Consider the following 27,831-nt stretch of genomic DNA (forward strand, 5'->3'; position numbering starts at 1 on the left):
TCCTCCAAAAGCATCGAGTCTTACTACGCTCAAAAAGTAAGTGCTCGATTGTTTCCATCTCGTTCTCACAGAAGATATGTGCGCGCATTGCCTGCACTGCAAGACTTCCGAGTACGTCATACGGGCGGGGTGCAGCTGCAGCGGTGGCGAAGTGCAAAGTAGAAGGACCACCATTTTATAACGTCGTATATTTTCAACCCGGGGAACTCGTCCAAGTTGTTTCGAGATGGGGAATCGGGTCACTCGTGAGGACTACGAATGGGTTTATACTGACCAGCCACACGCTGACAGGAGGAAAGAGATCCTTGGTGAGTTAGCATCTTTGAGCAAGTTGCATAAATCCCAAACCGTACAGACGTTGCTGTGCCGCCTCTCTTATTATCATTCTTACGATTCAAGTTATCCCAATTGGCTAATGGCTAACGGTTACAGATCAGTTGCGATTGACGTGATCGTGCCAGCAGCTAAGTCAATGCCATCACTTAGCTTCGCCTATTTAGTTATTGGCTGTGTCGTAATGTACGCGATTTCGGTCAGACCAGACTAGTCTGTGTGTGGAACGGTTAGTTAGTTCCCTTCACTCCTTTGGTTTTGAATATAGCCCTTCTACTCTTCAAATTAAAAATGGTTTCCCAACACGCGCACCGTTAAATACGTCATCGTTGTTACATACACCATACCATGGACGAATGCTTTTGACTCGATTGGAAACTGTAAAGATCAGCGTACTATGCTGTGTAAATGGGAATGGGTTGTTCGAATAGAAAAAAAGTAGGAGTAAATAAAATGTCCCCCGAGAGGTGCGCAAAGTTCTGCTGGGGGTGGGAGTTAAAACTCTTTCCGATGGGCTTCGTTCAGGACTTTGCTCAGAGGCACGCCCCGCCCCGCCCCGCGCTATTCAAGCGGCGTTCTTCCGGCGTCCCTCATATCATAAACCCGCTCTATCAGCGTCTTTTTAAACGTCACTTAGAAACCTGCGCATTCGCGGAAGCGCAAAGTGGCGAGGGATCACTGTACATCGTGTATATAGATATATATATATATATGTTTTTTTTTCCTTGACACGACTGCATATTTTCTGAATATAACTTCTTTCCCCCCCTCCCCACAGCAAAATATCCACAGATCAAGTCTCTGATGGGTCCTGACCTCCGGCTAAAATGGATCGTGTGCATGATGGTGGCCATACAATTTTTAGCATTTTATTTGATCAAAGAATTGGACTGGAAATGGGTTTTGTTTTGGACGTATGCCTTCGGGAGCTGTATCAACCATTCAATGACTCTGGCTATCCACGAGATCTCCCACAATACAGCTTTTGGAAACAACAAAGCCATTTGGAACCGATACTTTGCCATGTTTGCCAACCTCCCTATCGGCTTGCCGTACTCTGCCTCTTTCAAACGCTATCACTTAGACCATCACCGCTACCTCGGAGGAGACGGTGTCGATGTAGACATCCCGACTGATTTTGAAGGCTGGTTTTTCTGTACACGTTTCCGCAAGTTTGTCTGGATTATTCTGCAGCCACTTTTCTACGCCATTCGACCCCTTTGCATCAACCCCAAACCCATCACGCAATTGGAGCTGACCAATGTTTGTGTGCAGCTGGCCTTTGACATTGTGCTTTTTTGGGCGTGGGGAGTCAAGCCGGTGGTGTACATGCTGGCTGGCTCTTTGCTGGGTATGGGTCTTCACCCAATCTCTGGTCACTTTATAGCCGAGCACTACATGTTCCTCAAGGGCCACGAGACCTATTCTTACTACGGCTCGCTCAATCTGCTGACCTTCAATGTAGGGTATCACAATGAGCACCACGACTTCCCCAGCATCCCGGGACGTAGGCTACCTATGGTTAGTATACTTGAAGGTGTCACTAATCGTCACAATTATTCATGTCGGGCAAAGGTGATAGCCAACACCCCACAAAACAACCTCTAAGAGCGTCGGCGCCATTCGATAAATCTTATTGCTTAATCCGTCAAAATGAAACCACCGTTGAGTCAAATCCTCATTTAAATGCTATGCAAATTTTTCAGGCGCACACATTTTGGGCTGTGCGTGGTGGGCAGTACTCCTAATTGTCGGTTCTTTTGCAGGTGAAGAAAATAGCAGCAGAGTATTACGACGGCCTTCCCCAGTACACGTCGTGGGTTAAGGTCCTGTATGACTTCATCATGGATGACACATTGAGCCCATACTCACGAGTAAAAAGGAAGCTCAAAGGAGATGTCAAACTGGAGTAATTTCTTACGTTTCTGTGAAGTAGGAAAAACCAAAAACTAAGACAATTTATGTTTTGGAGATATATTAATATAAATACACACACACACAAAGTGTTAACATTCAATTGTGTCTTGTTTTTAATTCATGAGAAATTACCTATAAAACAACTTACCATACTTTCACAATGTGTAGGTCAAATATTTTCCTGAAATAAGTTGCAGTGAACCTTTTCAACTAACGACCTGTCATTGTGAATTTTTAACATTTTCTATGGATTCTGCAACCTATTTGTCCATGTATTAACACTTGCAAGCAGTTCATGAGCTTTCACATTTTTCTGCAAATTTCTTTCAGTATCAAATGCAATAATGACAGGAAATGACCACATTTAGCATTAAATGGCAGCCATCTTGGTTCTACAACAATTGTCTGCTTTATTCCAAAGTTTTCAATAAAGGTAATATCAAAAATGTAAATTTTATATTTTATGGATGGATGGGAGAAAAAAAGAAATGAATAAAAATGGATTATATCATGTATTAGCCGCATAGTTGATAAGGACACTTCTATTCGGTGGTGACGATAGTGATGAATAACAGACTAACGTGGGAATAATTTGAGGTATAGGAAACAAAATGATATACTTTATATAAGGTGTAAAATACTTGGTTGAAAACAATGATTGTTAGACCGTTTTGGACTCATGCAGATACTGTCCGTGATATTTGTTGTCTTGCGGACTGTAGACATGCACGTTTGAAAGAAACCGCAATAGCGAGTGTACAAGGTGACATCGTGTTAAGGCATTGTCCTTTAACAGCATAAAATGTTATTGAAATATTTTGTCATGTTGGCCAATATTTGTGTTAAAAAAAAAAAAAAAGAATCAAGTAAGACCATTTTCCATTCATTAACTGCTCTTCCGTCAGCTCACATCAGGGGGGGGGGGGGGGGGCATCACATCATATCTGGTTCGCGTTGCCCTTGAAAAATAGGAAAGGCATCATATTGGTGAGCAAGCAGTTTTCCCCACTTCGATGCTTCTATAGGTCTGCTATGTGCTTGTAGGCTCAGCAGAATCAGTTCAAGCGCAATGGAAGATTTGTCGGGCTGCTTTCCAAAGGGCCAATGCATTGACTTGCACTTGACCTCTTGTTTTCTGTGTGGTTATTCACTCATTAAGTCCTAAAGCTACTACCGACCTTAATGGCAGAAGCAAGCTCTTGTAGCGTTTGTTGATATCGGTCCTCTAGACTCTTCAGGCTTTCGGGTGCAATGATCTGCTTTTGGATCCCCCGGCTCCCTGCCTCAGTAACCATCTGAAGGAAGTCTTTCTTCTGAAGGGCCGACAAAAGATGTGTCAACGTACAAACCAATGATTTTTGTGTGGCTTTATGTATCAATGAAGATGTGTAATACCTGGACTTCAAGCAGAAAGGTAAAGGCCAGGCCAGGTTTTCCAGCTCTTGCCGTTCTTCCAATTCTGACAAAAGAACCCCCATTTAAGGTTCAATTGTTGCAACTCCGCATCTTTGTACGAGAGCTCACCTGTGAACGTACGTCCTGATGTACTGTGGCGCATCATAGTTGACGACACATTTGACCCCAGAGATGTCGATGCCTCTGGCGGCTGCATCCGTGCTGATCAACCTTCAAATGCCAACGTTCCCAATTACAATGTCTATATGGATGTATGTACCTGGCGTTGGCACGACGCTTTCATTTTGAAATACACGCCGACGCTCCGTTTCTTCAACTTGAAGAAAATACGCTTGCGGCGTCCGGAAGAAATAGAAGGCTTGTGGAAGGAAGGAAGGCGGGCGAGCGCATCGACGAACGCGACGGCTCGTCCACTGATGCCACTGTGAGTCAGCCATTAGGCTCTGCGCTAAACGCCCGAGGTTTTTTCCAAGGAGTGCGTGTGCGTTCTTACATGTGGAACTTCCCTTGTTCAAATTCTTTCAGCTTCTTCTGTCTTTCTCTGGGAGACAGTCGGGAGGAGAACTCTGCTACTCGGATGCCGCCAAAGAGTCGTATCAGCAGGTGAAGTCTGAGTCGAACAAACAGAAAGACGCTTTTAGACAAATACAACCGAGACTAATCCATGAAGTTGCTTTCCTCTCTAACCTGTGAGCTGTCATTCTGGAGTTAACAAAACAAAGAATGGGTCTCAGCTTCAGGCGCAGGATGAAGAGGAGGAGGATGAGAGGCTTTTGGCAGAGCGTACAGGGCACATAAAATTCCTAGAAAATATCCAAGCGGTGGCTTTTCAGTAAGAGAATCCATTGGCGTTCGTTCGCTCGCTCGCACCGAACTAACCGTCAGACTTTGGGGGAAGTCAAAGTGCTCAAGTTTATGGGTGTTGACAGTTGGCTGAGGAGACAAGTGGCGAGTGGCAGCGGCGTTGGTGGAGCTGAAAAGTCTGGGCTGATGGAGGCCTAGCTGCTGCAATTTCTCTGGATTTTGCGTGAGTGTGGCAGAGAAAAGCAGCTTCTGAAGTGGCATTTGAGGAGGAGATAAGCTGCAATGGCCACAAATGAACAACAATATGATAAAGCCCACAATACAATGACTATGATTCAAAGATGGAAAAAGAAGCTCATGTTATTGAGGCAAAACGGTACACAATAACAGCCAAAAAAGCCATTTCGTGGCCATGTAAGCAGCACTTGATTTATCATCAGGAGTAGGAGTGTGCATAGTAGTGGCAATTGTTTTGTGCTGTGCTGTGCTGTGCTGTGATGCCAAACAAAAGGAGTGGCAACAAAGTAGTCGTTTAAGAGTGTCAATCTTCTTCCTCCAATTGAGATGCAGGCAACAGCCAGTTTCAAACACCCACCTGCGCACTGCGCAATCATTGCAATGAGACCTCGAGGGACTCACCTGGCCGCTGTAACATACAAGGGTGCTTTTTGCCTGGAGAAGGACACCTTCTCTGCTCTCGCTTCTGCCATTCCATACACTGCCTTCACCACCTGGCTGAGCCAAGACTGGCGCATGCTGTCAATCATCTTGTCTGCCTCGTCAATAATCTGGGCCAAACGATGCAAAGAGTTTGAAAATATCCAACCTTTGAATGCCGGGAACTTACAAGAAACCTAAGGTGCTGCAGACATAAGCCCGAATTCTTGGTAATATGATCCACAAGTCGACCTGGAGTAGCGACGACAATGTCAGCTAAACAGCGTCTCACTCCCCCTCTGAGGAGAAGAAATCAAATGGATGACATCAGCTTACAGCTCCAAAGTTTGACTTGGACCATCATCACCTGTGTTCAGAAAGCAAAGCCTGCTCTGCCTCAAATGACTTCTGGCCTGCCAGCATGACCACTTTCAGGGCGCTTCCCTCCGCATAGGATGTAAAAACCTTGAAGACCTAAACGGAGCAAAAGCAACAACCGCTTCGGGTCAGTGAAAATTCAGAATCTTTTCTGGATCAAACTGAACATTTGGATTCACCAGTGCAAGTGATGACAATAATCCCAACGCATGCGCAAACGTTTCGCCACATACAAGTCAAAAGACGCGCGCGCGCGCACGAGACCTGCTGAGCGAGCTCTTTGGTGGGTAACACGGCCAAGGCACGAACTTGGCAAACGACCCTCTTCATCAGCGCCTGAAGGACAACATCATCATTAGTTTCCCCCGAAGCTCAAATACGTATCATGAATCCGGATGGGTGCTTGACATTCAAAAGAACAACATTAGTTTCCCTAAAGCTCAAGTAAAACGGATGCCGACGGGTGCTTGACATTCTGATTCGGATCATCTTAGAATCCAATGAGAGCAGCGAGAGAAGACAAATCCCTGTAAGGGCTCAATGAGCGGAACGCGCTTTATCGACACCATCCGGTGGGGGGGGGGGGGGGGGGGGGGGAAAGGGATGATTATAAAGATTTTGACAGATGACGGTCTATTGTGTCCACTGGGACTCCATTTCAAGAGTAGTTCAGAGATACCGGTAAAGCAGGAAAAGAAATCCTTGTACTTCAATTTTGAGTGGGCAGCTCACTTGTAACACAGGGATGACAAAAGCCAGAGTCTTGCCACTGCCCGTTGGAGCAGAAACACAAATGTCTCTGGGTTGATAGCCAGCTTGCCCAATCAGTAGTGCATTGCGTGCACCCTCCAAGATGACTGGGATGACCTCTGCTTGCACTGCGGGTGGAGAAAGGGCACACACACACACACATTGAGCACCGCACAGCACATGTACCAGACCGACATTGAGTCACCTGGAAAAAAGTGCTGAATTCCATGATGGTGGAGTTTGTTTAGCAGCGACACACTAAGTCCTCTGATATTCGAGCAAGGCACCAGTTTACTTTTCAAGTCCCGGGGGATCACATTGGGCTGAGCCAGCCAATCGGGCAGTACTCTGTGAACCTGGGAACAGTGTGCATGCAAAACTGAAGCAACAACAAGAACCGTGGCGATATTCGCTTCTCTGTACCCTTTGAAGAGTGTTACAGTCATTTAACGTGTCAGACTCGAGCGCTGGTTCAAATTTGCCCGTTGCTTATTCAGAGTGCTCCCAAAAGGCGGTCCCCATACTCGGGGTTCCGACCCTTAGTCGCAAGCCGACGAGTCAAATATGAAAGAAAGTAGTCAAAAGTGGAATGACTGCGCTGCAAAAGCTGATCCGTTTCAACAGCTCATCTTTGTAGTGTATTCAATTCTAGGTTGAACATGATTTGCAAATAAATATATTCTGAGGGTTCTTTACTTGCTTTGGCCAATTCGGAACAGTCGATAGTGAGCATCATCAATTCATTGTACCTTTTGAACTGGTCTGTTTTCAAATCCTCCCAGAATTGTGAAACCAGATGGAGTAGAAGGCATCTTTGAGCTGGGATTCGGGATGTCATCATCTGGCGTCTTTTCAACCTCTCTGTAGCTGCTGACGGCACCAGGCTCCTGAACTCTATTAATTTCACAGTCTGAAAGCAAATCTATCAACAGATGGAGAATTATCGTGTCATTCAAAAGGTACAGGAAATGTTGTGTATTAAAAAAAACTACACACACACACACACACACACCTGAGTGGATATTCTTTTGGTTCTCCATCTCAACTTTCTTTCTTCTCTTCACTTCATCCTCCGCAGGATGGATATTGTCCGAAACAGCCTTGGATTTCCTCTTTTTGCATCTTTGGCTTTCTTGGCTGCTGTCATTAAAGGCCTTTCTTTTCGTTTGATGACCCGATTCTGTTTCAGAACATTCTGTGAAACGTTGCTTCTGATTCTCTTGTGCCTTCAGATGCAGTTTTGAAAGTAACACCTGGGCTCGGGACTCCTTAGAATTACTTCCATCTTCATCGTCTCCAAGATACCTGTTGATTTAAAAATATTTAACTAATAGCTAACAATTTTTCATTTCCATTTCTAGCCGAAATAAAACACGAGACGTTTCACGTGGTACATTTACGTTCATGGTCACAAAGAGCTCCTGAAGTTTGCTAAAACGAGAAAGCTTCACAAACACTTTCAGTTAGTGGCCAGTATTTCCTACCTGTTTACCCGAAACAAGGACATTGCACTGAAATATCGAACTTCTGCGTGCTGAGGGAAACTAATGATGATGCGTTTTCTTCTGCTGCTATTTATTTCTCTTCTTCTACTACCACCAAAGCCAGCGCGGGGTTTTCTTCTTCTTCGAGGTTTAAACTGCGGATTAGATGCCTGAGGTTCATTACCGCCACCCACAGGATGAGTAAATCCACTACTAGTTTGGCATAACAGGCCAATGGATTTTAAAAGCCTAAAATGGCTGTAGTGTAATTCAACTGAAAATGTATCTGGGGAATCCGCCTTGTGCCACTTTTTAGCAGGTTGCCGGCATTGGCAAATGCCACACGTTTTTTTTTTAACTGCCTTTTGTTTCGTGCTGGCTTCTGGCCACCGATTGGACCATGGAAGCATGCCATTTCGACAGTCCATCAAACTGTGTGAGCAGGCCTGGTGGAGCGAGGCAGACTTTGTATTTTCCTTCCTTCCTTCCTTCCTTCCTTCCTTCCTTCCTTCCTTCCTTCCTTCCTTCCTTCCTTCCTTCCTTCCTTCCTTCCTTCCTTCCTTCCTTCCTTCCTTCCTTCCTTCCTTCCTTCCTTCCTTCCTTCCTTCCTTCCTTCCTTCCTTCCTTCCTTCCTTCCTTCCTTCCTTCCTTCCTTCCTTCCTTCCTTCCGCCGAGCAGTTGCCTTCGCTGGACCTGGCCTTGTCCAAACCAGTGTTTGGTCGCCTCAGGGTGCAGTTTTGGCATGTTGTCAGAGTTTAAGTGAAGGTCTGGCCTGGAATGCTGGGCTTCCTTTTATACACAGCCATCAACTGGTGAGCAAAACCTTTGTCTTACCGAAAACTGACCATTCTGTGTTCATTAAAATATCCATATTCCTGCAGTCAAGCAGCACATTTATTTTTATACATCACACCTCATTCAGAAGAGTTTCAGCTGTCATACGAGTCATTTCTATAGCCAATGGATGAATTTAAAGTCAGCCTTTGTTCCTATGACGTGGTAAGCGACAAAACTTCTGTCAGGGATCGTACATCAAAAGAACAAAGTGCCGACCTGTAACTCACTCAAAGGGCTCCTTAGAGTAACCCTAATAAATAATTTGGGGGGAAAAAAGGCCGTTTCGATATGGACGCCATTACACCGGGCACGTTTTGTAAACATAGACCTGATAAGAGAAACGCTATGTATTTCTGCCCATTTCAGTTAGCGTCAGTCTCTGCCCCGGACGTCCCTGGTCCATTTAATCATGGTTTCCGGTGATCGATAAAGGAAGATGAGTTTTGAATAAAGCTCCTCTTCCAGCTCCAGCTCTCCAGTTTCACGCACCTGAAATGTTTCCATAAAATGGATTAGCATAGAGGAGAATGAATGAATGGCTTTTCTTTGCCAGTGTACTAGAAAGACCAGAGACTGACCAGGAATATGTCCACACAAAGCTTCAGTATACGGTCGACGCACGGAAGCTCCTCAAACATGATGGAGTGAGAGATCTCACTGAAGAAGCCTCGGACAAACTTTCCAATGACCAAGACCACGGAGACGTACAAACCCATGATTCTAGAAAGAGGACACGGTAGCGTAACAAAATCAACAATCTGTATCAAACGAAGGTGAATGGACACCTCGAGTGAGAGAGGCTCAGCGGGGGATCAAACAATGATGTATATTTTGCTCTCATCATCATCACCATCTAATTCCTCACCCATATCCAGCCAGGAAGCCAAGACTGGGGGGGCTGACTTTGTCATTGAATATGATCATGGACAGGAGGCCGCACGCGGAAGGGGCGCAGCCTCCTATGGCAATGTCCCACCATTCCTGTTTGCCACTGGAGTCGAGTGAATTGTCACTCTTCAGCGACAGGGTGATATTCTGGTAGCCTTCTTCGTTTCCTGAAACAAACAACAAAAACGTGCGGATGGCACCCCACCTTGCAATGTATGTCGCTGGAGGTGTGATTTGATTGAGCATATGGGGAGAAGGCAAATATATTTATATTGCGCTTGTCGTGACCTTCGTATAGTTGACTGGCGGGTTTGGCCTCTGCTCCGTTGGGCGCCCGGATGTAATTTGGAAACATATTTGGAACGTGCCTGGAAAGAAGACAAGTTGCCAGTCAATTGACGTCGACGGACTCCCAAACGCGGCGGTCGTCTTTGCAAACTTACACCGGCTCGGTGCGATTGCCGAGCAGAAGAGAAGCCAGGTCGGCCCTTACGGGGTTCCCGGGTTCCAGGTCGATTGAATGTTTGTCAAACGTGTGCTCCACGGTCCCTCCTTTTCCCAGGTCCCTGTTTGAGATTAGCAAGCGGTTCGGTTCGGCCTTATGGTTGGCTGGCTGCAAATAAAGGTGAGGTGGCAAGAAAAACGCTTGCCGTTCTCAGGGTCATTAAAGATCATAAATTCACACAGCTTGCCTCGAGGTCGCCATTGTAAATGAGAACGTGTTCTCAATTGGCTTACCTGGTAAAACATTGAATTAAAAAAAAAAAAAAGGGGGGGGGGGGGGGGACGACGACCATTTGTAATTGTAACGTAAAGTCAATGGCCACAACAAAGATGTTAGCATAATTCCAATCCTCTTTGTTTGAGAAAGACAGATTGTCGAAATCTAATCTAATGTTTTGTAAGAAGAAAAGAGTTTTGGACCTTTGGAAATTCCACGCCAGACGCAACGTTAGGTCAGCGGGGCTTCCCAGCAGTTCTTTAATGACTTCCTGTCTGCTCGGGGGACTTATTCTCCACACTGAGCCCGAACTGCCTTCAATGGTGGCCGTCACCACGTCCTCGTAGCCGTACAGAGAAATGAACTGCATCGCCACCTACGACAAAAGTGGCCGAGTCAGTCCTCTTTCTTTCTTTCTTTCTTTCTTTGCTCCATGATGCTCCAAATGCTTTCAAAGGAGCAAAAGGACTCAAATCGTAACCCACCGCATTGTTCCCAAACTTCTTGGTGAGGTTTTCATATTCCACCTCTGTCAAAGGTTTGATGGACTGCTGCTGGACACTCATGGTGAAGAGAGGCTGCGCAAACAAAAACAATGCGCCATGGTGAACCAAACTCCAACAAATCCGACGTGTTCAGAAAACAACAGAACATATTTGTAAACAAAACATACAAAGAGGGATGAAAGAACTGAATCAAATCAAAGAGAATAAAAAGATGACAGAAGGTGGATGGAAAGAGGGTACACGCGTCAAGATTGCAGCAGGAACAAATTGCACCATCGTTTCATGAAAAGAATAGGCACGGCGAGCGATTACCTCGTAGCCTCCCAGCTTGACGGTGACAGTCACGTCAATGGGGTGGTTGACGACACCCACCACGGATCTGACCAATGAAATGAAGAGCAGCGGAAACCAGATGATGCACACCAAGAAGATGATGATGAGTCCGCCCATTCCGTATTTCACCATCTTCTTTTTCTTTTGTCCTTTGGGCTGGGGATATTTCTGGACAACATGTACGCATGTCAAGACATTGCTCAGGCTATGATGCTTTCTCTCAATCGTTAGAAAACAGAAGATCAAGATTTGCTCGTGTTGACATGGTAAAAGCCATTCCCTCCCATCAACGGCCAGCTCGTTTTGGAATGGCTCCCGTCCGATCCAGAAGAGGCCGCCTCGCCTGCTGCCCTCTTTAAAAGAGGGGGCATAGGAATATAGGCTCTCAGAGGTTCTTACCTTTTCAGTCTCACGGCTGCATTTGATGATGAAAATGTTGGCGTAAATGTCCTCCACGCACATCCAATCGGACAGAGACAGAGTGGTGTCCGTCCAAACCCAGTCCATTACCGCCCGCAACTCTACAAGGAAAGGAACCAGACGAAAACTGCACGCCAACACACATAGCGCACACCGTCAACTGTTTTCCACAAAACACTCAGACTGCAATTCTTCATACCCTTGAAAGAGAAACAAGTTGAGGTGGCTGTAGTTTTTAGTCAGGAAGTTGCCAAGAATACGAGTCGGGTAGCCGCAACGGATCTGGTACGCGGACAGGGCAAAGTAAATACACTTGACAAAGTACCACAGCTGGGCCACAAAGTTCTGATTGAATCTCCTAAAAACAGAAAAGGCGGTAAGGGCTGGCCGGCCACTGCAAAGTCACGGAATAACAAAGAAAAAAAACGGACCCTTCAGTGACAGCAGGGAGGATAAAGAACATCCACAGGTGTATCCCCAAGACGAGAACAACCTTGGAGAAGAGACAATGGTCAATGGGCTGTACTTGGAGCGCGCTTTGAGACCTCACACTGCTGACGTGGCACGGCACGGCACGGCGCGAGCAAGCGGGGCTTGGCTGTCGACATATACGTCCACTTTTAAAGAACATTCGTCTGCCAATCGTATTCGCACCCATCTGGTAGAAGTGTAATTGCCCGCCAGAGAATCGTCTCTTGACTCGTTCCCATACCAAGCGGGGCTTGCCAACCTGGAAAATGAGCTTCCCCAGGACGGCCTTCCGCAGGTACAAAGCTCTGTCGATGATCATGGTGGTGAACTGGATGAGGAGCATCACCAGAAAGGCTTCAGGAACTTGGTCCTCTGACAAGCTGGAGGCAATATCAGCTGCTGCGCTGTGTTTCTAAAAGACAAAATGCAACAAAGGGATTAAGGGACTACATCTCTCGTCCTTACACACTCCAAATCAAACGAGAATACTTCACATATGGAATGTCTCAAGCTTTGAAAGCAACGCTCACCCCGAAAGCCCAGAATCCAAAGACAATGATGATGAAGTCGATAACATCGGTCAAGAACATGAGCGCGTAGACGTCAGCGCCGACACGATAATCGGCTCGGAGAGTATCCAGGAAGAAAGCCCCGACCGGTCGGTAAAGTCCCCGAATCCTGTCCAGGGAGACGCAAAACTCGACTTTTGGCTGCATCCTAATAGTCTCGTGCGTTCAGGGGAACAACAGCGTTATTTGGCCTTTGTCTCATCTACTTTCGCTCGCCAGCTAAATTCAAGTGTGTTTGTATGAGAGGAATAAAGGAGCGACTGGTGAACTGACCCGGAGAGAAAGGCTTGTTTGAGCTTGCGTCCGACGGCCCGTATCCGATCGCCGACCGCTTCTTTCCTTTTGCCTTTCTTCTTTCTCGTCCGAAGCTCTTTGTTGGGAGGAGCTGCGCTTTCAGTGGCGGCCTTCGCTGGAAAGAGAGCAACATTGAGTGACTTTGGTAGCCCAAGATCAACTCAAGTCCATCAAGTCAGAAACAAAAGTATATTGTAAAGAGTTGGCATCCATGAAGTAACTATGCTATTACTCTGCATGCTTCTCTGGACAAGCATCGATTGACAATTGTTGTGCAAAAAAAAAAACAAAAAAAAAAACAATTCACGCAGTCATTGAAAGGGAACGTGTCCAAGTGTTGACGAGTGCGCCGCTGACCTCCAAGCTCTCTGGCTTTCTTGCGTAAGCGGAACCCGCTCTTTTTCCGCGTCCTTTCCCCAAAGACCTCTTTGTTGCTCCCGCTCATTTGCTCTTTTTTCACGCTTGTGGAATGATTCCAGCCGCACACGTGTTCTTGTGTGTCCAGGGATGCTGCTGAGTCAGCTGGAAAGAGCTGATGTACAGAAAACTAGTCAATCAAATGGCCAATCCTCGTCAGAGTTTGAGTTGCTCCTACTACGTACGTACACGCATACCTTTCCACGTTGTTCCAGGTTGAGCTTTTGTGTGCTCGACACCGACGAGTTTAGCGTGTCATCTTTGTTTTTGCCTTTTCCTTCACTGCCGTGACCTGATGAGTGACTACTTTCTTCCACCAAGGGGTCTTTGTGGTCCCACAAGCCATAACGCTGCGTACACATACGCATGTATGTATATACGCCTCGTAACGCAACGCATGGCAAGCGCACCAAGGATGTGGCGGCATCGTGCGCAGGCTTGAAAGCTCACCGCATCCGTTCATTGACCTCCTGTGGGAGAAATCCAATCAACAACTCACCATGAGCAAAGATCTGTGGAAGAAGAGAGCCAGCAGCTGGAGGAGGTCGTATCTTATGTAAGTGTCCGTTTTCTCCACGCCGAGGATGCGCGGTAGAAAGAAAGGCTTGTCTTCGTTTAAAGTCATCTCGTAATCGCTGTTCCAGGGAAAAAATCCAAACTGAAAAAGGTATTTGATCACCACCATCACCTGGAGGGAGACAACATCGAAAAGAGCCATTCGTTGGCAGTCGGCCTCAATTGGTGACTTTCCCCGTCAGTTGCATCATTTTGGGGCTTTATCCCTCCAAATCAAAGCCCTCTTTCTTATGAAACGCTCCAATTCTTCTGCGTGACTTGCCGGCAAAAAGGCACGCACGCTACCGTGGCGGTACTAAGCGGTGGATTCCAAACAACAAGCGCACATAGTATTTTCCACGTCTTATGTACGAACCTATATTGAAATATTGATGAAGACCCAATCTGACTGAGGATTTTTGATCCAGATCGGAGTCAAACGGGACCTACCTCTGTGTAGATAATGGCTGTCATCCAAAATGTTTTGCTGGGTTTGGGCACAGTCAGCATAGCCCACAGAAAGACGCTTATGGGCAATACCAGGGATATCACGGAGGCGCTGACCACGTGATTCAAGATGATGATCAAATAACAAACCAGCTCAGAGTTGGCCGCCAGCACATTGTGTGTGGCAAACAAGAGCTTCAGCATGCGGTTTTGTCTGTTGTAGAACGCCGTGCTGTCTTCCAGCTCTTGGATCAAGAAGTCCCTAAGGAGGCAAAAGAGAGTGTCACAAACAAACACCTTTCATCTGTAAATGTCTGTCGGCCGTGTACTCGAGGAGGAGGCAAAAGAGAACGTCACAAAGCAATACCTTTCATCTCTGTAAATCTGGTCTGTCGGCCGCGTACCTGTCTCCGAGCACTTCGCTGGCTGTTCTGGAGTGTCTGCGCTGTTGTACGAACGGGCTCTCAGCTGTCAGGTGGCTTCCGACCGGGAGTTCTGGACTCGAGAGTTTTGCCGTGCTGTCGCGTCTGGGTCTGGGAGGAGACGAGTCCTCCGCAATCTGTGTCTTCTCCAAAAGGCTACAAACATCAAGCAGACATTGCTTTGCTAGGATCCAACTGTTAACTTTCAGGGGAAATTCGTGATGGCAAGAATTGCTTCTTTTCTTTGCACTCACTAACCCGGAGCGATTGCTCTCAGTGTTAACTTTCAGGGGAAAGTCGTGATTGCAAGAATTTCTTTTTTCTTGGCACTAACCTGTATGGATTGCTCTCAGTCGGTGTCCCGTAGTATAGCGGTGGGCTCTCAGCGCCTTGAGAATGGTCACCCACGGAGCCTGCTGCTGTGCGAGGAGGCTGCCGACACAAGTGTTTCAGTCAGGCACGTCTTATAACCAACGCTAGCTACGTATATGCTACGAGATGCGTTGTGTTTACTTGTTCTATCTTGTGGATGAAGAAGTAGCGTTCGTTGCACAGAACGGCCGATGTTTCCCTATATTGCTTCGTCAGCAGGTTGAGCCACTGGGTCAATCCGTCCGTGACCGCCAGTACTATGGCCCATAAGAAACGTACGATATCCAAGATCCTCTGAACAATCTCTCGGCGACCTGTGGGAGACAATTCCATAGCCAAAATGACAACGTTTCCATTTTCAAAACACCACTTCTCCAGTTCAGGGTGTGCTGGAGCCAGCTCAGCTGACAACGGGCCAAAGGCAGACTGTACCACTCGGGGCTCTTTTTTTTTTTTTTGTTTTTTTTTCTTCTTCAATACATGCGACATTGCCCACGAGCGCAGTGGAAAAATGACAGAATTCTCTGCGGGAACATTCGTCCAGACAGACCTGGCAGCAGCAGCAGCAACAACAACAACAACAATCAGGAGGCTCGCCAGGAAAACATAAACTCACCAGACTCCTCCGGCTCCTTGAATTGGGGATCTTCAAACACGTCATTGTCCTCGGAGCCTACAGAAAGGGACACGGTGGTGATTGGTTCGTGCTGTGTTTGTTGTTCATTTGCTTTGTCTTCTTGTAGAAAGCACAGGCAGATGCCTCCGGGTTGGCTGCGGCCTTGCCCAGCGGCCTTGCCCAGCGACCCTTGCCAGGCCTTGGGCCAGACAATATTCAACATCCCGCAAAGGCGTCTGTACCTGTCACGGAGCAAGATTCCTCTGGCCAAGTGTGCGCTGTGGCACTCTCGTCCTCCACCGGTTCACGTCTTCTCTGCGACCTTCGCTTTCGCTGATGTTCTTTGAGAGCTCTTTTCACATTGTTCACCCACGCCTGATAAGCCAACTGGGAGAGCAAATCAACGAAGCATTGCGACGCGTGGCCACACCAATTTGACTTACAAGAGCTGCGTCCGTTTTTGCTGACTATTTGAAGTTATTGGGGCCCAAACGCTGGCAGGACCCGCCGATTATTTCTGTGCCAGACTGACCTGATAGGCGGTCTGTTTCGGAGGCTTCTGCTCCTCTGACAGCACTTCACATTCCCCCTCGCTGTCCGATTCAAAAAGGTAGTACCACCCTGAATGCAGCACTGTGGGAAAGGAATGACATACGACTTTTGTCTTCTTAACGGCGTAAGTGCAAATAGGACAACCCAATGGCGTTTCTCAGACCTGTTGCGTGGTCGAGCCACGATTGAGACCAGCTTCCGTTCTTTCTCTCCCTCTTCGTTTCTTAGAAACAGGCATAAGCACCCACAGATATTCACACGCACGTCGTATATCGCCGCCAAAGTGGTTTAGTCTGTAAGTTTCCTACCAGCACTCGGACTCTGGTCGTCTCGGTCGCTAACTTTATGTCCATCTTTGTACCTCTGCTGTTTAGAGCGAATTCTTTGCATTCTGGCAGATAACAAAAAGAAAAGAGATGAGAAGATTTGCAGCCCCGAAAGACATGCAAGCTGTGGTACAGAACATACACCAATTCTCAAGGGTAACCAAAGGATTTGGACGTAAATGAAGTACGACCTATGTTAGGTTGTCAAACCCCGGTCTCGGAAACACTTACGATCTCTTGAGCTGCGATAACGATTTCATCTCGGCCTGTTGGTGGGATTTGATGTTCTTCATGATAGTGGCTTTGAAGAGCTCAAACCCCCTGCCATTCAGAGAAGAAAACACGAGCAAGACGTCATTGCCATTAAGAATGGAACGTTGAAAAGAGTTGACGACAATAATAATAGTAATAAAAGCATGCCAGTGGCTGACTGGCTCATTTCCATCAAACAAATGAGTTCTTGTCACATTGCCCTTTTGGCATACATATGTATGTGTGTAGACACAAACGTAACAAGCATGCAAAAATCATTTCACATGATTTTCTTGTCCCAAAAGAGCAAAGGCCAATCGGCATTGATTCCGTTGTGTATATTGGGAGCGCTTACCTTGAGGCTTGTTTGCCAAATGCCTCCAATTCCGCTACAACGTGGAAGAAATAGAAACTGAGGAAGACCCGTCTCTGCAGCAGCAGGAAGAGCAAACAAATGCTGTCCCAGATGATTCCAGCTTCCTCGATGGGGAGGCTGCACTTCTTATCACTAACTAAGTTTGCTGTCAAGACAAAGAACAACACGGCATTCACCTACATGTACACCACGGATTCACGTATATGTATTATTATCCTGGAGGCGGGGCTCCGAGGCGAGCGCCTGCATCCCGGAGAGAGTACTTAATAATTGTAAATAAAAAAATCAATATAGAGTACTGAAACCTGAAAATACAGTATAAAAATACTTAATAATTGTAAAAAAAAAAAAAAAAATCAATATAGAGTAGTATATTGATATCCACTAATTTCAACTAGGTCTACTACTATGACAATTTTCAGTCACATGGCTCAGTCTTACGCTTGACCATGCCATGTAAATGATTGGTCATAATGCAATAATACTTGTTACTCACAAACACCATAAGGATGACACTTACGATCGTAGTACCCCTTGACTGTGCAGACTAAACTGAAGAGCTGGATCATCCAACAAAAGCCCTTTTGCATCTCAATAACAAACACGCATGCCAGAATCTGAAACAAAGACATCCATCAATCCAAATCAAATACAAATCAAATCAGCATTCAATCAAAGAGAAGAAGCAATGTCGTAAAGTGATACTGGTGCAAGCGGTTTGGTACGCAGCCTGTGAGCGACTCTGAACGCTGTTACGCGCTAGCAAAAAAAAGTCACAACGCGGTCACACTCTCCACCACAAAAGCCCATTGCGTACTTACTGATAAAATATTTTTGGATATGATGACTGTCACATTATAGATGATGAGACAGTCCCACATGGCAAGGCGCGTCCTGGAGGCTTGGACTAAGAGTTGGGTCCCAAAGAGCAAAAAAAAAAAACAAGCGAGAAGGTATCCCAATCCAAACACGGAGACCCGAGTCGCTCCGGTCATGAAAACCACTGACAATACAAACCAGAATAAGTGGCGGAAAACCAAAACCTTAGCCATGTCCAGGTAACTCCTGAAAACAGGAGAGAGAGAGAGAGAGACAGAGACAGAGACAGAGACAGAGAGGAAGCGTTACTCATACAGCAAAAGTAGCCAAGACAAAAAGCGCAAACAGTCAAAATGGCAGTCAGTTTTTGGCAGCAAGATATTCCTATGATAGACAATTGTTCTTCCAGCAAGATTTTGTCACAAGCCATGCTAGAAAAGCACAACTACGACGGCTTGAGTTGGACAGCCCCAAACAAATCGTTTCGACTCCTGATGCAGAGCACAAGAAATATTGCGGACTTTGCTTCTGGGGCTTTGTCCTCGGCCTGAAAGGTGACGTCACGTTGAAACATAGCCATCTAAACCAGAAGAAAGCGGCTCTCCTTAGAACAATCCCACTTACCTGCAGTTGACAAAGTTAGGCGCAGGATTAAGCTGTCCACCTTTCATTGGATCAGGGTCGTCTGTATTGTCTCCAGCCAGATGCACCCACTCCTCGCACTGCTCGCATTGAAATACTTTCCACTGCTGGGATGCGCAAATCAGAAGCAGAAAATCCACTGTGGAAGAGACAGAAGCCATTAGGATAACGGAGAGGGGGGTGGGAAGAGAGAGAGAGAGAGAGAGAGAGAGAGAGAGAGAAAGAGAGAGAGGGAGAGAGAGAGGGAGAGAAAAGCCAAAATCACAGATACAAATTCCAATCAACGTCAAGCAACCTATGAGGCTTTTGGAGTTGGGCGCAGAGTAGAAGTCTGGCAGATAAAGCCATTTGATAAGAGCAGAGTTCATCAGAAGTGGGGTGTTCCACCGCCATGGGTAATCTACGAGGAAAACAAAGAGACAAAATGCAGATTTGCACATGATGAGGATGGAAATAAAACAAAACAGTGGCTGGATGGCATGGATGGCAGGGAGGGAGGGAGGGAGGGAGGGAGGGGTACGTGGCCCTATGCCTCATTAAAAGCGGCCGTTTTTAAAGGCATGTTGGTTTGGATGTCATTTGTAGTACTTCTTTTGAGGAAAATACATTCAAATGTAGTCATATTATCCTGGTCAAGTCTCACCTTTACACAGAGCAGGTGGTATACCCACACATAGTACGTATTGATAAACGGTGAAGATGGCCAGAAAGACACAATATTTTGGCCATATCCTCGCAATGGCCGCCCGACGTCGTCTCACCAAGATGGCCACCAACCAACAACCGTGGATTATAACCAAGAGGTTCATCCGTTGGCCGATCACATTCACAGTCATCAGTAAGCAGATCTTTAGAGAAAAACATAGTTGACTTGGTTTTGTTTGTCTCTGGGATAGACGATCTTTAGAAAAAAAACACAGTTGACTTGGTTTGATCTGGGATAGAGGATAAGAAAATGTGTCTCCAAATCCAACCGGTTTAATAAATAAGAGCAAAACCCCAAATAAATGACGAAATAAGGCACACAGTGCTTTCACCTCTAATCCAAACTTGTAGAAGGCGTAGTTGAGCAGGTACTTGAAGCAGGCTAGGAGGCCTTGGTCTAAAGTAGCCCTCGTGGCGTCTGGGAACAGAGCAGGTACTTTGGAGGGGGCTCGTCGCAGCTGACGATAGTAGTGGGCCTGGTGGCGATACACTGTGGCCTCAAACACCAGCAACAGCAGCACGGCTAAATGCTTCTGGAGAAACACGACAAAGGCTCATTATTCAGACCTGTCTGCTGCAACTATATAGATATAGATAAAGATATAGATAGATAGAGATAGATATATAGATATTACCTTGCTATAGTCCAGTACACTCGCTGCCTTCCTGATGCCAAACCAGGCGGCCGGGTCCACCGGTGCCTTGTACAAGGACGAATTCAAGATTTCCCTTTGTAAAAGGTTGGTCTCGTTTACAAGCGGCTAATGGCAAAAGAGAAAGAAAGACAAATGGAAGAAGTGAACACATGCGAAGAAATACAAGTGGCTGTTTGTTGTGGGCAGATCATTGTGACTGGGAAGTAGCTGGCAAGCTGAAAAGGGCCTCGGGGTGCGCTGGAGCCAAAGACAGACCGCACCCCGAAGCGCTCACACAGCCCCAGACCAAGACGCAATCGTCACAGCCACCTCTCGACAGCGAGCGAGTGACTGCGGCGTTTGTGCAATTCTTACCAGGCTGCAGTTGTTGGAGTACTGGGTCGGGCTGACGACGCTAAGCTGGTAAAACATTTTACACATGATGATGACGCACACCCAGATCGTGGACAGGCTGGAAGCCATGGGTCGGAAGCCACTGAATGGCATGGCCAAAGACCACAGCGTCACCAGGACCAGGTTAAACACAGATGGCTACAAGAAGCACAGAAAGGATTGGATTCCTCAAATGCACATTGTGGCTGGCTGGCGTGAAGCTTCAATTCACTTCACTTCACTACACTACACTGCTCTGCTCTTCTCTTCTCTTCTCTTCTCTGCTCTGCTCTTAGTTGAGGTGCTTGCTGGAGCCTGTCCCGGCTGACATCTACATCCTGAACTGCCATGCCATATTCTTCTGATTTCCACAGTCAATTCAATCAAAAGCACCTCCCAGAATACGGTTGCAAGTGGAGTCAATGTAGCTAGTACGTATATTGTTTTGTTGTTGGGTGACGATCATTGCCAATCTTGTGTGGGGAACAAATAAGGTGATTTTAGCTTTGATGTATCTATTTACCTCTTCAAGTGCAACCCACACGGTGTAGAGTGCCACCATCTTAGTGATGTGAAGGTCCAGAAGAGTCCAGAGAAAGACCTGAGCTTTGTTGAGAATGTCGGAGGACTTGTCCAACAGGACCAGTAGCCTGTCAACCACCAGAGCCCATTTACTGGGCATGAAGTCCACTGAAAAGAAAAGGAAACAGGTCGCCATAACAGCCGTCAAACTTTTGGGAAATTCACTCTCGTGTCGTAGGCGAATCTGGAGGAAGCGATAAAGGTAAGTACGTACCTTTATCGTCCGATTCGTCGACAATAGCGGTTAACGGGGTCCGCTCGCAGCTGCTTTTCCTGGAGGGAGGGAGGGAGGGAGGGAGGGAGGGAGGGAGGGAGGGAGGGAGGGAGGGAGGGAGGGAGGGAGGGAGGGAGGGAGGGAGAAAACAATTCCAAGTACAAAAAGTAGCAAAAGTCACACCGTCCTAATACCCAAAGGCAAAAATGTACCAGCGCACTTACCGCTGAATCGGTGTCACGTGTTCGGGGTCAGTAATTCTCATGAAGGGCTTGTGGAAATAGTGCAACTGCAGAATACAGGCCAGCAAGAAGAATCCGGGGATCATAATACTGGTGAAGAGCTCGGAGAGGGCAAAGGTCTCTAGACCGATGGCTGTGAGCCTTCGGACACAAAGGCGGACTCGATTGGATGGATGGACCACTTTGGAAAAATAACAAGACGCGACAGAAGATCATACTGTTGTTCTGTGAGTCCGGTCAAATTCTTCCAATAACCAGGGAAGTCCTCAAACTGGAACGTGTAGATGGAGATCAATACCAACATGGTGTAGGCCACGACCAGCCACCAGAAGAGCTTCAATAGACGCCTCCAGACAGAATAGTAGAGCTTAGAAATGGAGAGACTATTGTCATTAAGATCATTTTGGTTAGCACAGAGGTGGCAAGAACAAGAAATAAACAATTTGTGCTCCTTGTTACTTTGGGGACTTTACAAAGCAGGCTTTGGTGAGTCGATGAAATATGGCAAACAGTGATCCGACCGGCATCAAATCCGCAAGCAATTACAGGAGGTTATTTTCCAAACACTCTTGTCATTGTGCTAATGTTGGTCTATAAGACCCTGAATATTATTGACGCTAATATCACAAGCATGTCGTTTCATGGTGCTAGTAGGAGTTTGTTTTTCTATTCTCTCTCACCTGATAAATACAGAGGCAGAGGAGGAAAAGCAGCATGTAGACCAGCTTGAAGCCAACAAGTTTGCCCACAAAAGAGACCATGAGGAACATCCCAGCGCAAACGTAGATCCAATATTTGGCATAGAAACTGAGCACCAAGCCTCCCAGGACCTTTGGCAGGGATTGGTTTGTGGAATCCATCCCTTGACAGGTAAAAGAGACATCTTTGGTGTCATGCAAAGGACCTTTTTTGGCCCGCACGCAGCATGAAATACAAAATCGGAACTCTTTGTACAAATGAACAGGTCTTCTAATGGACGTACTAGATATTTGCCCCGTCTGTTCTCACAGTCATAATATTTTGGACCAGTACCCAAAAACAACAGCGATAAGGTGTTCCCACCCCCGCATATACCATGACACAGTGTGCGCAACTATCATGGCATTTTCTAATTGTGTCTTTTAACGTTGACGTGTATTAAACTTGACACAACCTGTTGAAGTGACTTCTTCTAGTGGTGTGGCTGTTGTCCTACTCTTGCTGAATTTTTCCTTCACCGACTGACGTACTAAAAGCCAGAACGTTGACGTGAACAGGAGCTGAAGGGGAAAAATACGTAGATGGGTTGCAATAAAACGTTTTGTTGTTTTTTTTAAACAGAATGACACAAAAATCTAATGTATGGAAATGTACGCACCTTCTAGTGGATATATAGGCAAAGAGCACGTCTTTTTTTTTTTTTTTGTCGTTCAAGAAAGCAAAAAGGTTGGTCATACCATAGCTCCCAGTCTAAGACAGGGGTACTGGGCTTTATCCAGCCCTAACTGCCTGAGACTCATGCTTCCCACGGTGGTCGGAAGTTCCGGCGCAAGCTCCATGGCCCAAACGTATTGCAGACAACACAGTGCCAGCGCGTAGAGCATGATGAACGGAGAACAAAGCATGGCTGCGCGTCGTCTACAAACACAAGACGAGTGCAGAGATTTGAGGTACGTAGATGCGCAACGTACGCATGCGCGGCGGCGTCTATGCCTGCTTTTCAACCTTGCACGCAGAATCCAGATGAGACAAGCCCACAGGAGCAGCACAAATGTCAGCCAGCTGTGGTAGGTGATGCTCCAGACCTGCAAAAGATGACACGTTGTATGTAACATTTGCTTCGTTCATTCGACAGCTACGTGTTAACATTTGATGATCCTGATGGCTTTTTGTCATGGACTATGTTCGTTGCTTTGCATCAAGAATTACCATCATCGCTATCAGAGCGCAAACGTAACTCTGCCGCATGATTGTCTTGGCCAGCATCGAAAAGGGGCTTTCGGACGGCCGGCCGACAGCAGAACCTGTCGAGGAAAAACACCCGACACTTAGCGCAAAATCAGAAAGGTACAAACCCGTCCTCCATAAGCAGCTCACACCGCGCTAACCAGGAGCTCTCAACTAATGGCGCGTTCCGACTTCACGTTAGCTCGCCACGGGATTTCCTTCATGCGTGATCCCCAGCGCATAACATACTTGCTATCATGGGAAGAAAACATACCATTTTGTGCTGGACCTTCCTCTGCCACACTTCCCCCTTGACTCTGCTCTGTTCCCACACACAAGAGCATGCGCTGAGAAATGGGGGGGGAAGAAAAAGTATGATATAGAATGATATATTTCAAATCATCAGTCCTGACTCTACCTGTACGTCATCTTCACAGTCATCCCGCCTCTTTTGAGTCCACGCGCTCAACTCTAGCGTCTCGTCCTGTGGCTCCTTTGCATTTTTCACCTGCTCTTGCTTGTCTTCCTCCTAAGGAAAGAAGAAAAAACATGATTCCAGCGCTTCGGTTCTGAAGTCCAAAATTGGTTTTCTACCGCTCGCCCGCCCGCCCGCCCGCCGTACGTGCTCCCACAAAAACAACTAAGCATTGATATCAAAATCACAGCTCAACCTTGACTTGATCACGTTTGACTGTGGTTAGTGACTTTCCAATTTCACTGGTGTAGAAAAGAGATTGCAAAAGTGTTGCAGTCTGGCGAGAGCAGCACCCAAAAGCTCTCACCCAAGAATCGAGAAGGGTTCAGTGTTTAAAGACAACTATAGAGTCGCAAGCTCACAGTCCAATGACTCATTTTGAATGGCAGTTAGGGAAGAAGAAGCAAGTGAACTGTTAACAGAGACCTGGTTCAGTGATCCATGGCCTCCTGTCTTCAGAACCATTGCTGAGATGACGTAGAGAAGGAACAGTATTCCCGGGTTAACATACACCGGCCAGTCATATTCCGTGTTGAGGCTGAAGTCGTACGGTGTCGAGCAATTTCCAGCTTTGATAATATCCTTCAGACCAAAGAGCCTAAGGAGAAACAACCCAAAACAGAAAAGACGACGTCACCATCCGAGCCATCTCAGTGAAATTGCCTTGCCCGCCTGCATTTATTGAAGCATTTGCTTAATTTGGCAGGCAGGCAGGCAGGCAGGCAGGCAGGCAGACATGCGAACCAGTCAATCAATCTTACGCACGTAAACGCATCATGTCCCCAAAGATACACCTGACTGCAGTTACCTTCTTGAAAATGATGACTGTACGTACGTCTGTAATCTTACCTTGCCCACAGACTGCGAGGTGGAAAGAGAACCTGGGCCACAAGACACTGGTATAGGTAGAGACAAAGAATGTGACCAGCGGTGAAGAAGCCCACCATCACATAGAGCGTGTTGAAAGCCAGGGGACTCATTGGAAGGTGACATGCCCACCACGTGCAGACAGCCAGGAAAAGCAGGAAGTAGACGGCTGAGAAAGCCGAGGGCAATGCGATTCCTAGAGAGAAACAAAGGCAAAAGGGCACATGCTGGAAAAACATTTGATTGATTAGTCCACTCACATGATTCCCTCCCATACAACAGCCAACTCGACTGGCTAAAAGAAATATAAACGCAGGTCCCACCGGCCAAAGCAAGTAGGCTGACGGCAAAGATTCTCCAAAGGTCCAGCAGTACTTTATGGACCACGGCCTTCAGACGCTCAGCCAGCTGCTTGGCCAAGGTTGCGGTCGAAAGATCCCGAGCGGCGTCGCAAGGAAATGATCCTTCCTCGTCCTCGGATTCTTGCTCACTTTCAGCCTCGTCGTTTGTTTCTTCTTCCTCTTCTTCTTCTTCTTCTTCTTCTTCTTGCATCTGAGTGAGGGACAGGAGAGTATTTAAGGCTCATCATGAAGCCAAAACTAAATTTGATCCCATCCAATGCCTACTAATTACTGGCATTCCCAAATCCCCCCCAAATGATCATTTCACACAATAACAACTTACAGTGGTAAGATTTGCTGCAGCCAGTATGTCTCGGGTCATGACTAATCTTCTACAAAGGATGATGGTTAACAAAGAAATAGCACACAGCACCAGGTCGGGACACAGTAGGCGCAACACAGTCCAAGGATCCTCCAGTGGAAGCCTGAGGAGAAGACATTTTTTCATATTGGAGCCTTGGGATCCCCCGGGATGAGCTGGACCGACCAGGCGGCATACCTGGACAGTCCGATATGTCTGCTTATGGTAGCCATGTGCGAACAGTTGTCACCAATAGCAATGTTGAGAGGAGGATAGGTGTATAGGACGGTCTGGAAGCAGACATGAGCGAGTAGAAAAAGCAGACTGGTACAAAATATGGCTCTGATGAAATGGCCGGTATGTCCTGAAAGACAAAACACAAACAACATGGACATATTGAATGGAAGAATAAGGATGCTATCGGGCTCCAAAAATAAGCCTTCCTGGCGGGGCACCGTGAGTAATGCTGTGGTTGTCCTCCCAGCACCAGCACCAGCACTAGCACTAGCACCAGCACCAGCACCAGCACCAGCTTGTTTGACACAAGTGGACTGCTGTTGGGTGCATAGGAACAAACACCAGTCAGGAAGGGTGAAGGGATGCGACCTTCCCCTCCCCTCCCCTCCCATCCACCAGGGTGAACCCCAATGTACAGGGGCCAAACCAGGGGGGTTATATGAGCGTATATGATGAATGCATCTACAGTGAGCGCTTTTCTATGTAACCGTTGCTAGACGACAACAATAATGTTCCATTAGTTTGACGCGAGTTGAAGAGAAAACTCATGGTGTAGAAGGAGCCATGCCCGTTTTGTCATACGATAAGTGTCTTTTCTCAGTCACACGGGCGGGCGCTCTTACCTCTGATAGTGTGTTTGTTGGGACACAGAAACCAGGGCAGCAACAACAGGTAAACAAAGTAGACCAGGGAGAGTACGTTGTAGCGAAGAAGACAAGCTGCACAAACACAAATGGCAAACAGCATATTTGCCACTGATACGGCACAAGGAGAATGTTCATGCATTTACAGGTACGGCGGATCCCCGCTATTCACGGATCGGTTTGGCCTGTGAATGACGAGAACACTCTTTGAAAATTTTGGTGCATACACTGTTCTTAAAAAAAGCGTCTGAACGTGTGAAATAAATTGAGGTTTTTTTGTTTTTTTTTTACAGGGGGGGGGCTCGGAAAGAGTCTCGCCCAGGGAGTAACTCAGTGTAGAACCGCCACTGAGAAGGGGGAGTGCTCGCAAACACACTGTGCAGTCTGTTATTAACAATCAGAAATCTTACAAGCTACAATTCAATGAATTATACTGAAACTTGTGTTAGTAAATATCTTGAAAGACAGGTGAAAGGCACACATATGGCTTCTGTCAATCCCAAGGTAAATACCTGACATTTCATTTCATATTCCACGTCAAATGAAGTGTATACCACACACGTATACCAAAATGGAAACTTTTTCTAAACTACGGATATGACACATCACAACTTGCATTTATCTGCCCAGAACCAAGTGAATCGATGTGTTGTTAAGATGAGCCCTACATGTTTTCCAAAGATAGGGAAAGTTGGAGGTAGTTGAAAAGAACACAACTCTTAAACAAACGTTACGCCCTTAAACATAACGTTGATGTCACATTCAACGTGTTCCTGTCGAAAAGGCACATGACATGACGACAGTTTCGCTTACGGAGCTTGGAAAGTAGTGCACGAGAACAATGCCACACTTGTTGTCTTGACTGTTTTCATCAATTCGAAAGTTCGACTGCTTACCTGTTAACAAGACGACCGGCAGAAAAAAGCAGTAAATAAGCCAAACAGTCACTTGAAGATCCATGTCCCAGCAGGTCAATATGAACCCTGATGGCTGCGAAGTTTCGATCCAATGTTCACATATTTCAAGACCAATGATTGTCAATTTGCCAAGTGATTCAAGAAGGAAACCGTCCCGGTAACGTTGCTCGTGTACTTTGGGAGGACACGAGTCCAAAATGCGTCCTTAATTGTCATATCGCCGCCCCTCGGTGCCGTTTCGAAGCAGAGGGAGGCGACTCATTCCGCTGGTTCTGCCGGCAAGGAAAAGCTTGACTTGCGTGTCTTCCGCTGGAAGTGAGCCCAGCCGAAGTAATGTGGATGGAAAAAGTGATTCATGGGCCTCTGAAGGACGTTCATACTTCATAGTTGCTGCCTGGTGGTTGGTCACCTCGCCTCTGAAAAATGTTGTCCTTTAAGTCCGCAGAAGTGGAGCGTATCAAACCATTTGTCCTGAACCAATTTATCCTTACTGTAACTTACTTTTCATTTGAATAGTTTGTTGGATTGACAACAAATTTCAACTCGAAGCACTACTCACCTGTGATAGTCTCCACAGATGGTGAGCCGACTATTGTTGAACGGATGCCTCCCTCACCTGTTACAAAGCATTGCCAGTTTGCAAGTTATTAGCGCCCTCTAGCGCAGGCGTGTCAAACTCATTTTGGTCCGCTACAGCAGAATGCGTGTGCGTGCGCAC

At 46.6% G+C, this 27,831-nt stretch overlaps 3 protein-coding genes across 8 annotated transcripts; 1 reads left to right on the plus strand and 2 right to left on the minus strand.

Annotated features, from left to right (window-relative positions):
* Window positions 1-72: 72 nt before the first annotated feature.
* On the plus strand, window positions 73-3,150 carry degs1 (delta(4)-desaturase, sphingolipid 1). The gene is made up of 3 exons (XM_085922476.1): window positions 73-308; window positions 1,112-1,854; window positions 2,100-3,150. The coding sequence occupies exons 1-3, from the start codon at window positions 227-229 to the stop codon at window positions 2,244-2,246; spliced, it is 972 nt and encodes a 323-aa protein (XP_085778602.1). The 5' UTR covers window positions 73-226; the 3' UTR covers window positions 2,247-3,150.
* On the minus strand, window positions 2,340-8,230 carry ddx51 (DEAD (Asp-Glu-Ala-Asp) box polypeptide 51). Of its 2 annotated transcripts, XM_085922471.1 has the most exons (16): window positions 7,740-8,230; window positions 7,268-7,560; window positions 7,005-7,177; window positions 6,461-6,611; window positions 6,238-6,383; window positions 5,770-5,841; window positions 5,495-5,601; window positions 5,318-5,426; window positions 5,110-5,258; window positions 4,546-4,747; window positions 4,354-4,469; window positions 4,160-4,276; window positions 3,775-3,876; window positions 3,646-3,709; window positions 3,429-3,563; window positions 2,340-3,209 (listed from the first exon to the last, which is right to left on the minus strand). In XM_085922471.1, exons 1-16 carry the CDS (start codon window positions 8,165-8,167, stop codon window positions 3,189-3,191), a joined length of 2,385 nt encoding a protein of 794 aa, XP_085778597.1. In that variant the 5' UTR covers window positions 8,168-8,230; the 3' UTR covers window positions 2,340-3,188. The 2 variants fall into 2 exon arrangements, with proteins under 2 accessions (XP_085778597.1, XP_085778596.1); XM_085922470.1 differs by having other exon boundaries at window positions 2,340-3,563.
* Window positions 7,419-27,738, minus strand: piezo1 (piezo type mechanosensitive ion channel component 1 (Er blood group)). Of its 5 annotated transcripts, none has more exons than XM_085922464.1 (55): window positions 27,093-27,686; window positions 26,176-26,271; window positions 25,514-25,679; window positions 25,298-25,439; window positions 24,937-25,165; window positions 24,596-24,809; window positions 24,173-24,344; window positions 23,690-23,800; window positions 23,546-23,618; window positions 23,254-23,348; window positions 23,050-23,129; window positions 22,782-22,962; window positions 22,499-22,604; window positions 22,026-22,207; window positions 21,564-21,712; window positions 21,328-21,486; window positions 21,104-21,162; window positions 20,831-20,997; window positions 20,290-20,466; window positions 19,915-20,040; window positions 19,612-19,812; window positions 19,218-19,422; window positions 18,870-18,974; window positions 18,557-18,713; window positions 17,935-18,178; window positions 17,634-17,730; window positions 17,093-17,258; window positions 16,717-16,806; window positions 16,468-16,550; window positions 16,323-16,382; window positions 16,140-16,240; window positions 15,850-15,994; window positions 15,608-15,664; window positions 15,133-15,305; window positions 14,954-15,051; window positions 14,602-14,775; window positions 14,201-14,459; window positions 13,695-13,883; window positions 13,393-13,545; window positions 13,136-13,310; window positions 12,758-12,893; window positions 12,446-12,593; window positions 12,175-12,327; window positions 11,876-11,937; window positions 11,644-11,802; window positions 11,424-11,571; window positions 11,004-11,192; window positions 10,671-10,763; window positions 10,389-10,561; window positions 9,908-10,030; window positions 9,753-9,832; window positions 9,442-9,631; window positions 9,155-9,296; window positions 8,905-9,065; window positions 7,419-7,560 (listed from the first exon to the last, which is right to left on the minus strand). In XM_085922464.1, the coding sequence occupies exons 1-54, from the start codon at window positions 27,154-27,156 to the stop codon at window positions 8,949-8,951; spliced, it is 7,593 nt and encodes a 2,530-aa protein (XP_085778590.1). In that variant the 5' UTR covers window positions 27,157-27,686; the 3' UTR covers window positions 7,419-7,560; window positions 8,905-8,948. The 5 variants fall into 5 exon arrangements, with proteins under 5 accessions (XP_085778590.1, XP_085778587.1, XP_085778588.1 ...); XM_085922461.1 differs by lacking the exon at window positions 7,419-7,560 and having other exon boundaries at window positions 8,352-9,065; window positions 27,093-27,529; window positions 27,673-27,738; XM_085922462.1 differs by lacking the exon at window positions 7,419-7,560 and having other exon boundaries at window positions 8,352-9,065; window positions 27,093-27,529; window positions 27,615-27,714.
* Between the last annotated feature and the right edge of the window lie 93 nt (window positions 27,739-27,831).

This window comes from Syngnathus leptorhynchus, chromosome 10 (assembly GCF_054491065.1).
Source record: "Syngnathus leptorhynchus isolate UIUO chromosome 10, UIUO_Slep, whole genome shotgun sequence".
NCBI classification, from domain to species: domain Eukaryota; kingdom Metazoa; phylum Chordata; class Actinopteri; order Syngnathiformes; family Syngnathidae; genus Syngnathus; species Syngnathus leptorhynchus.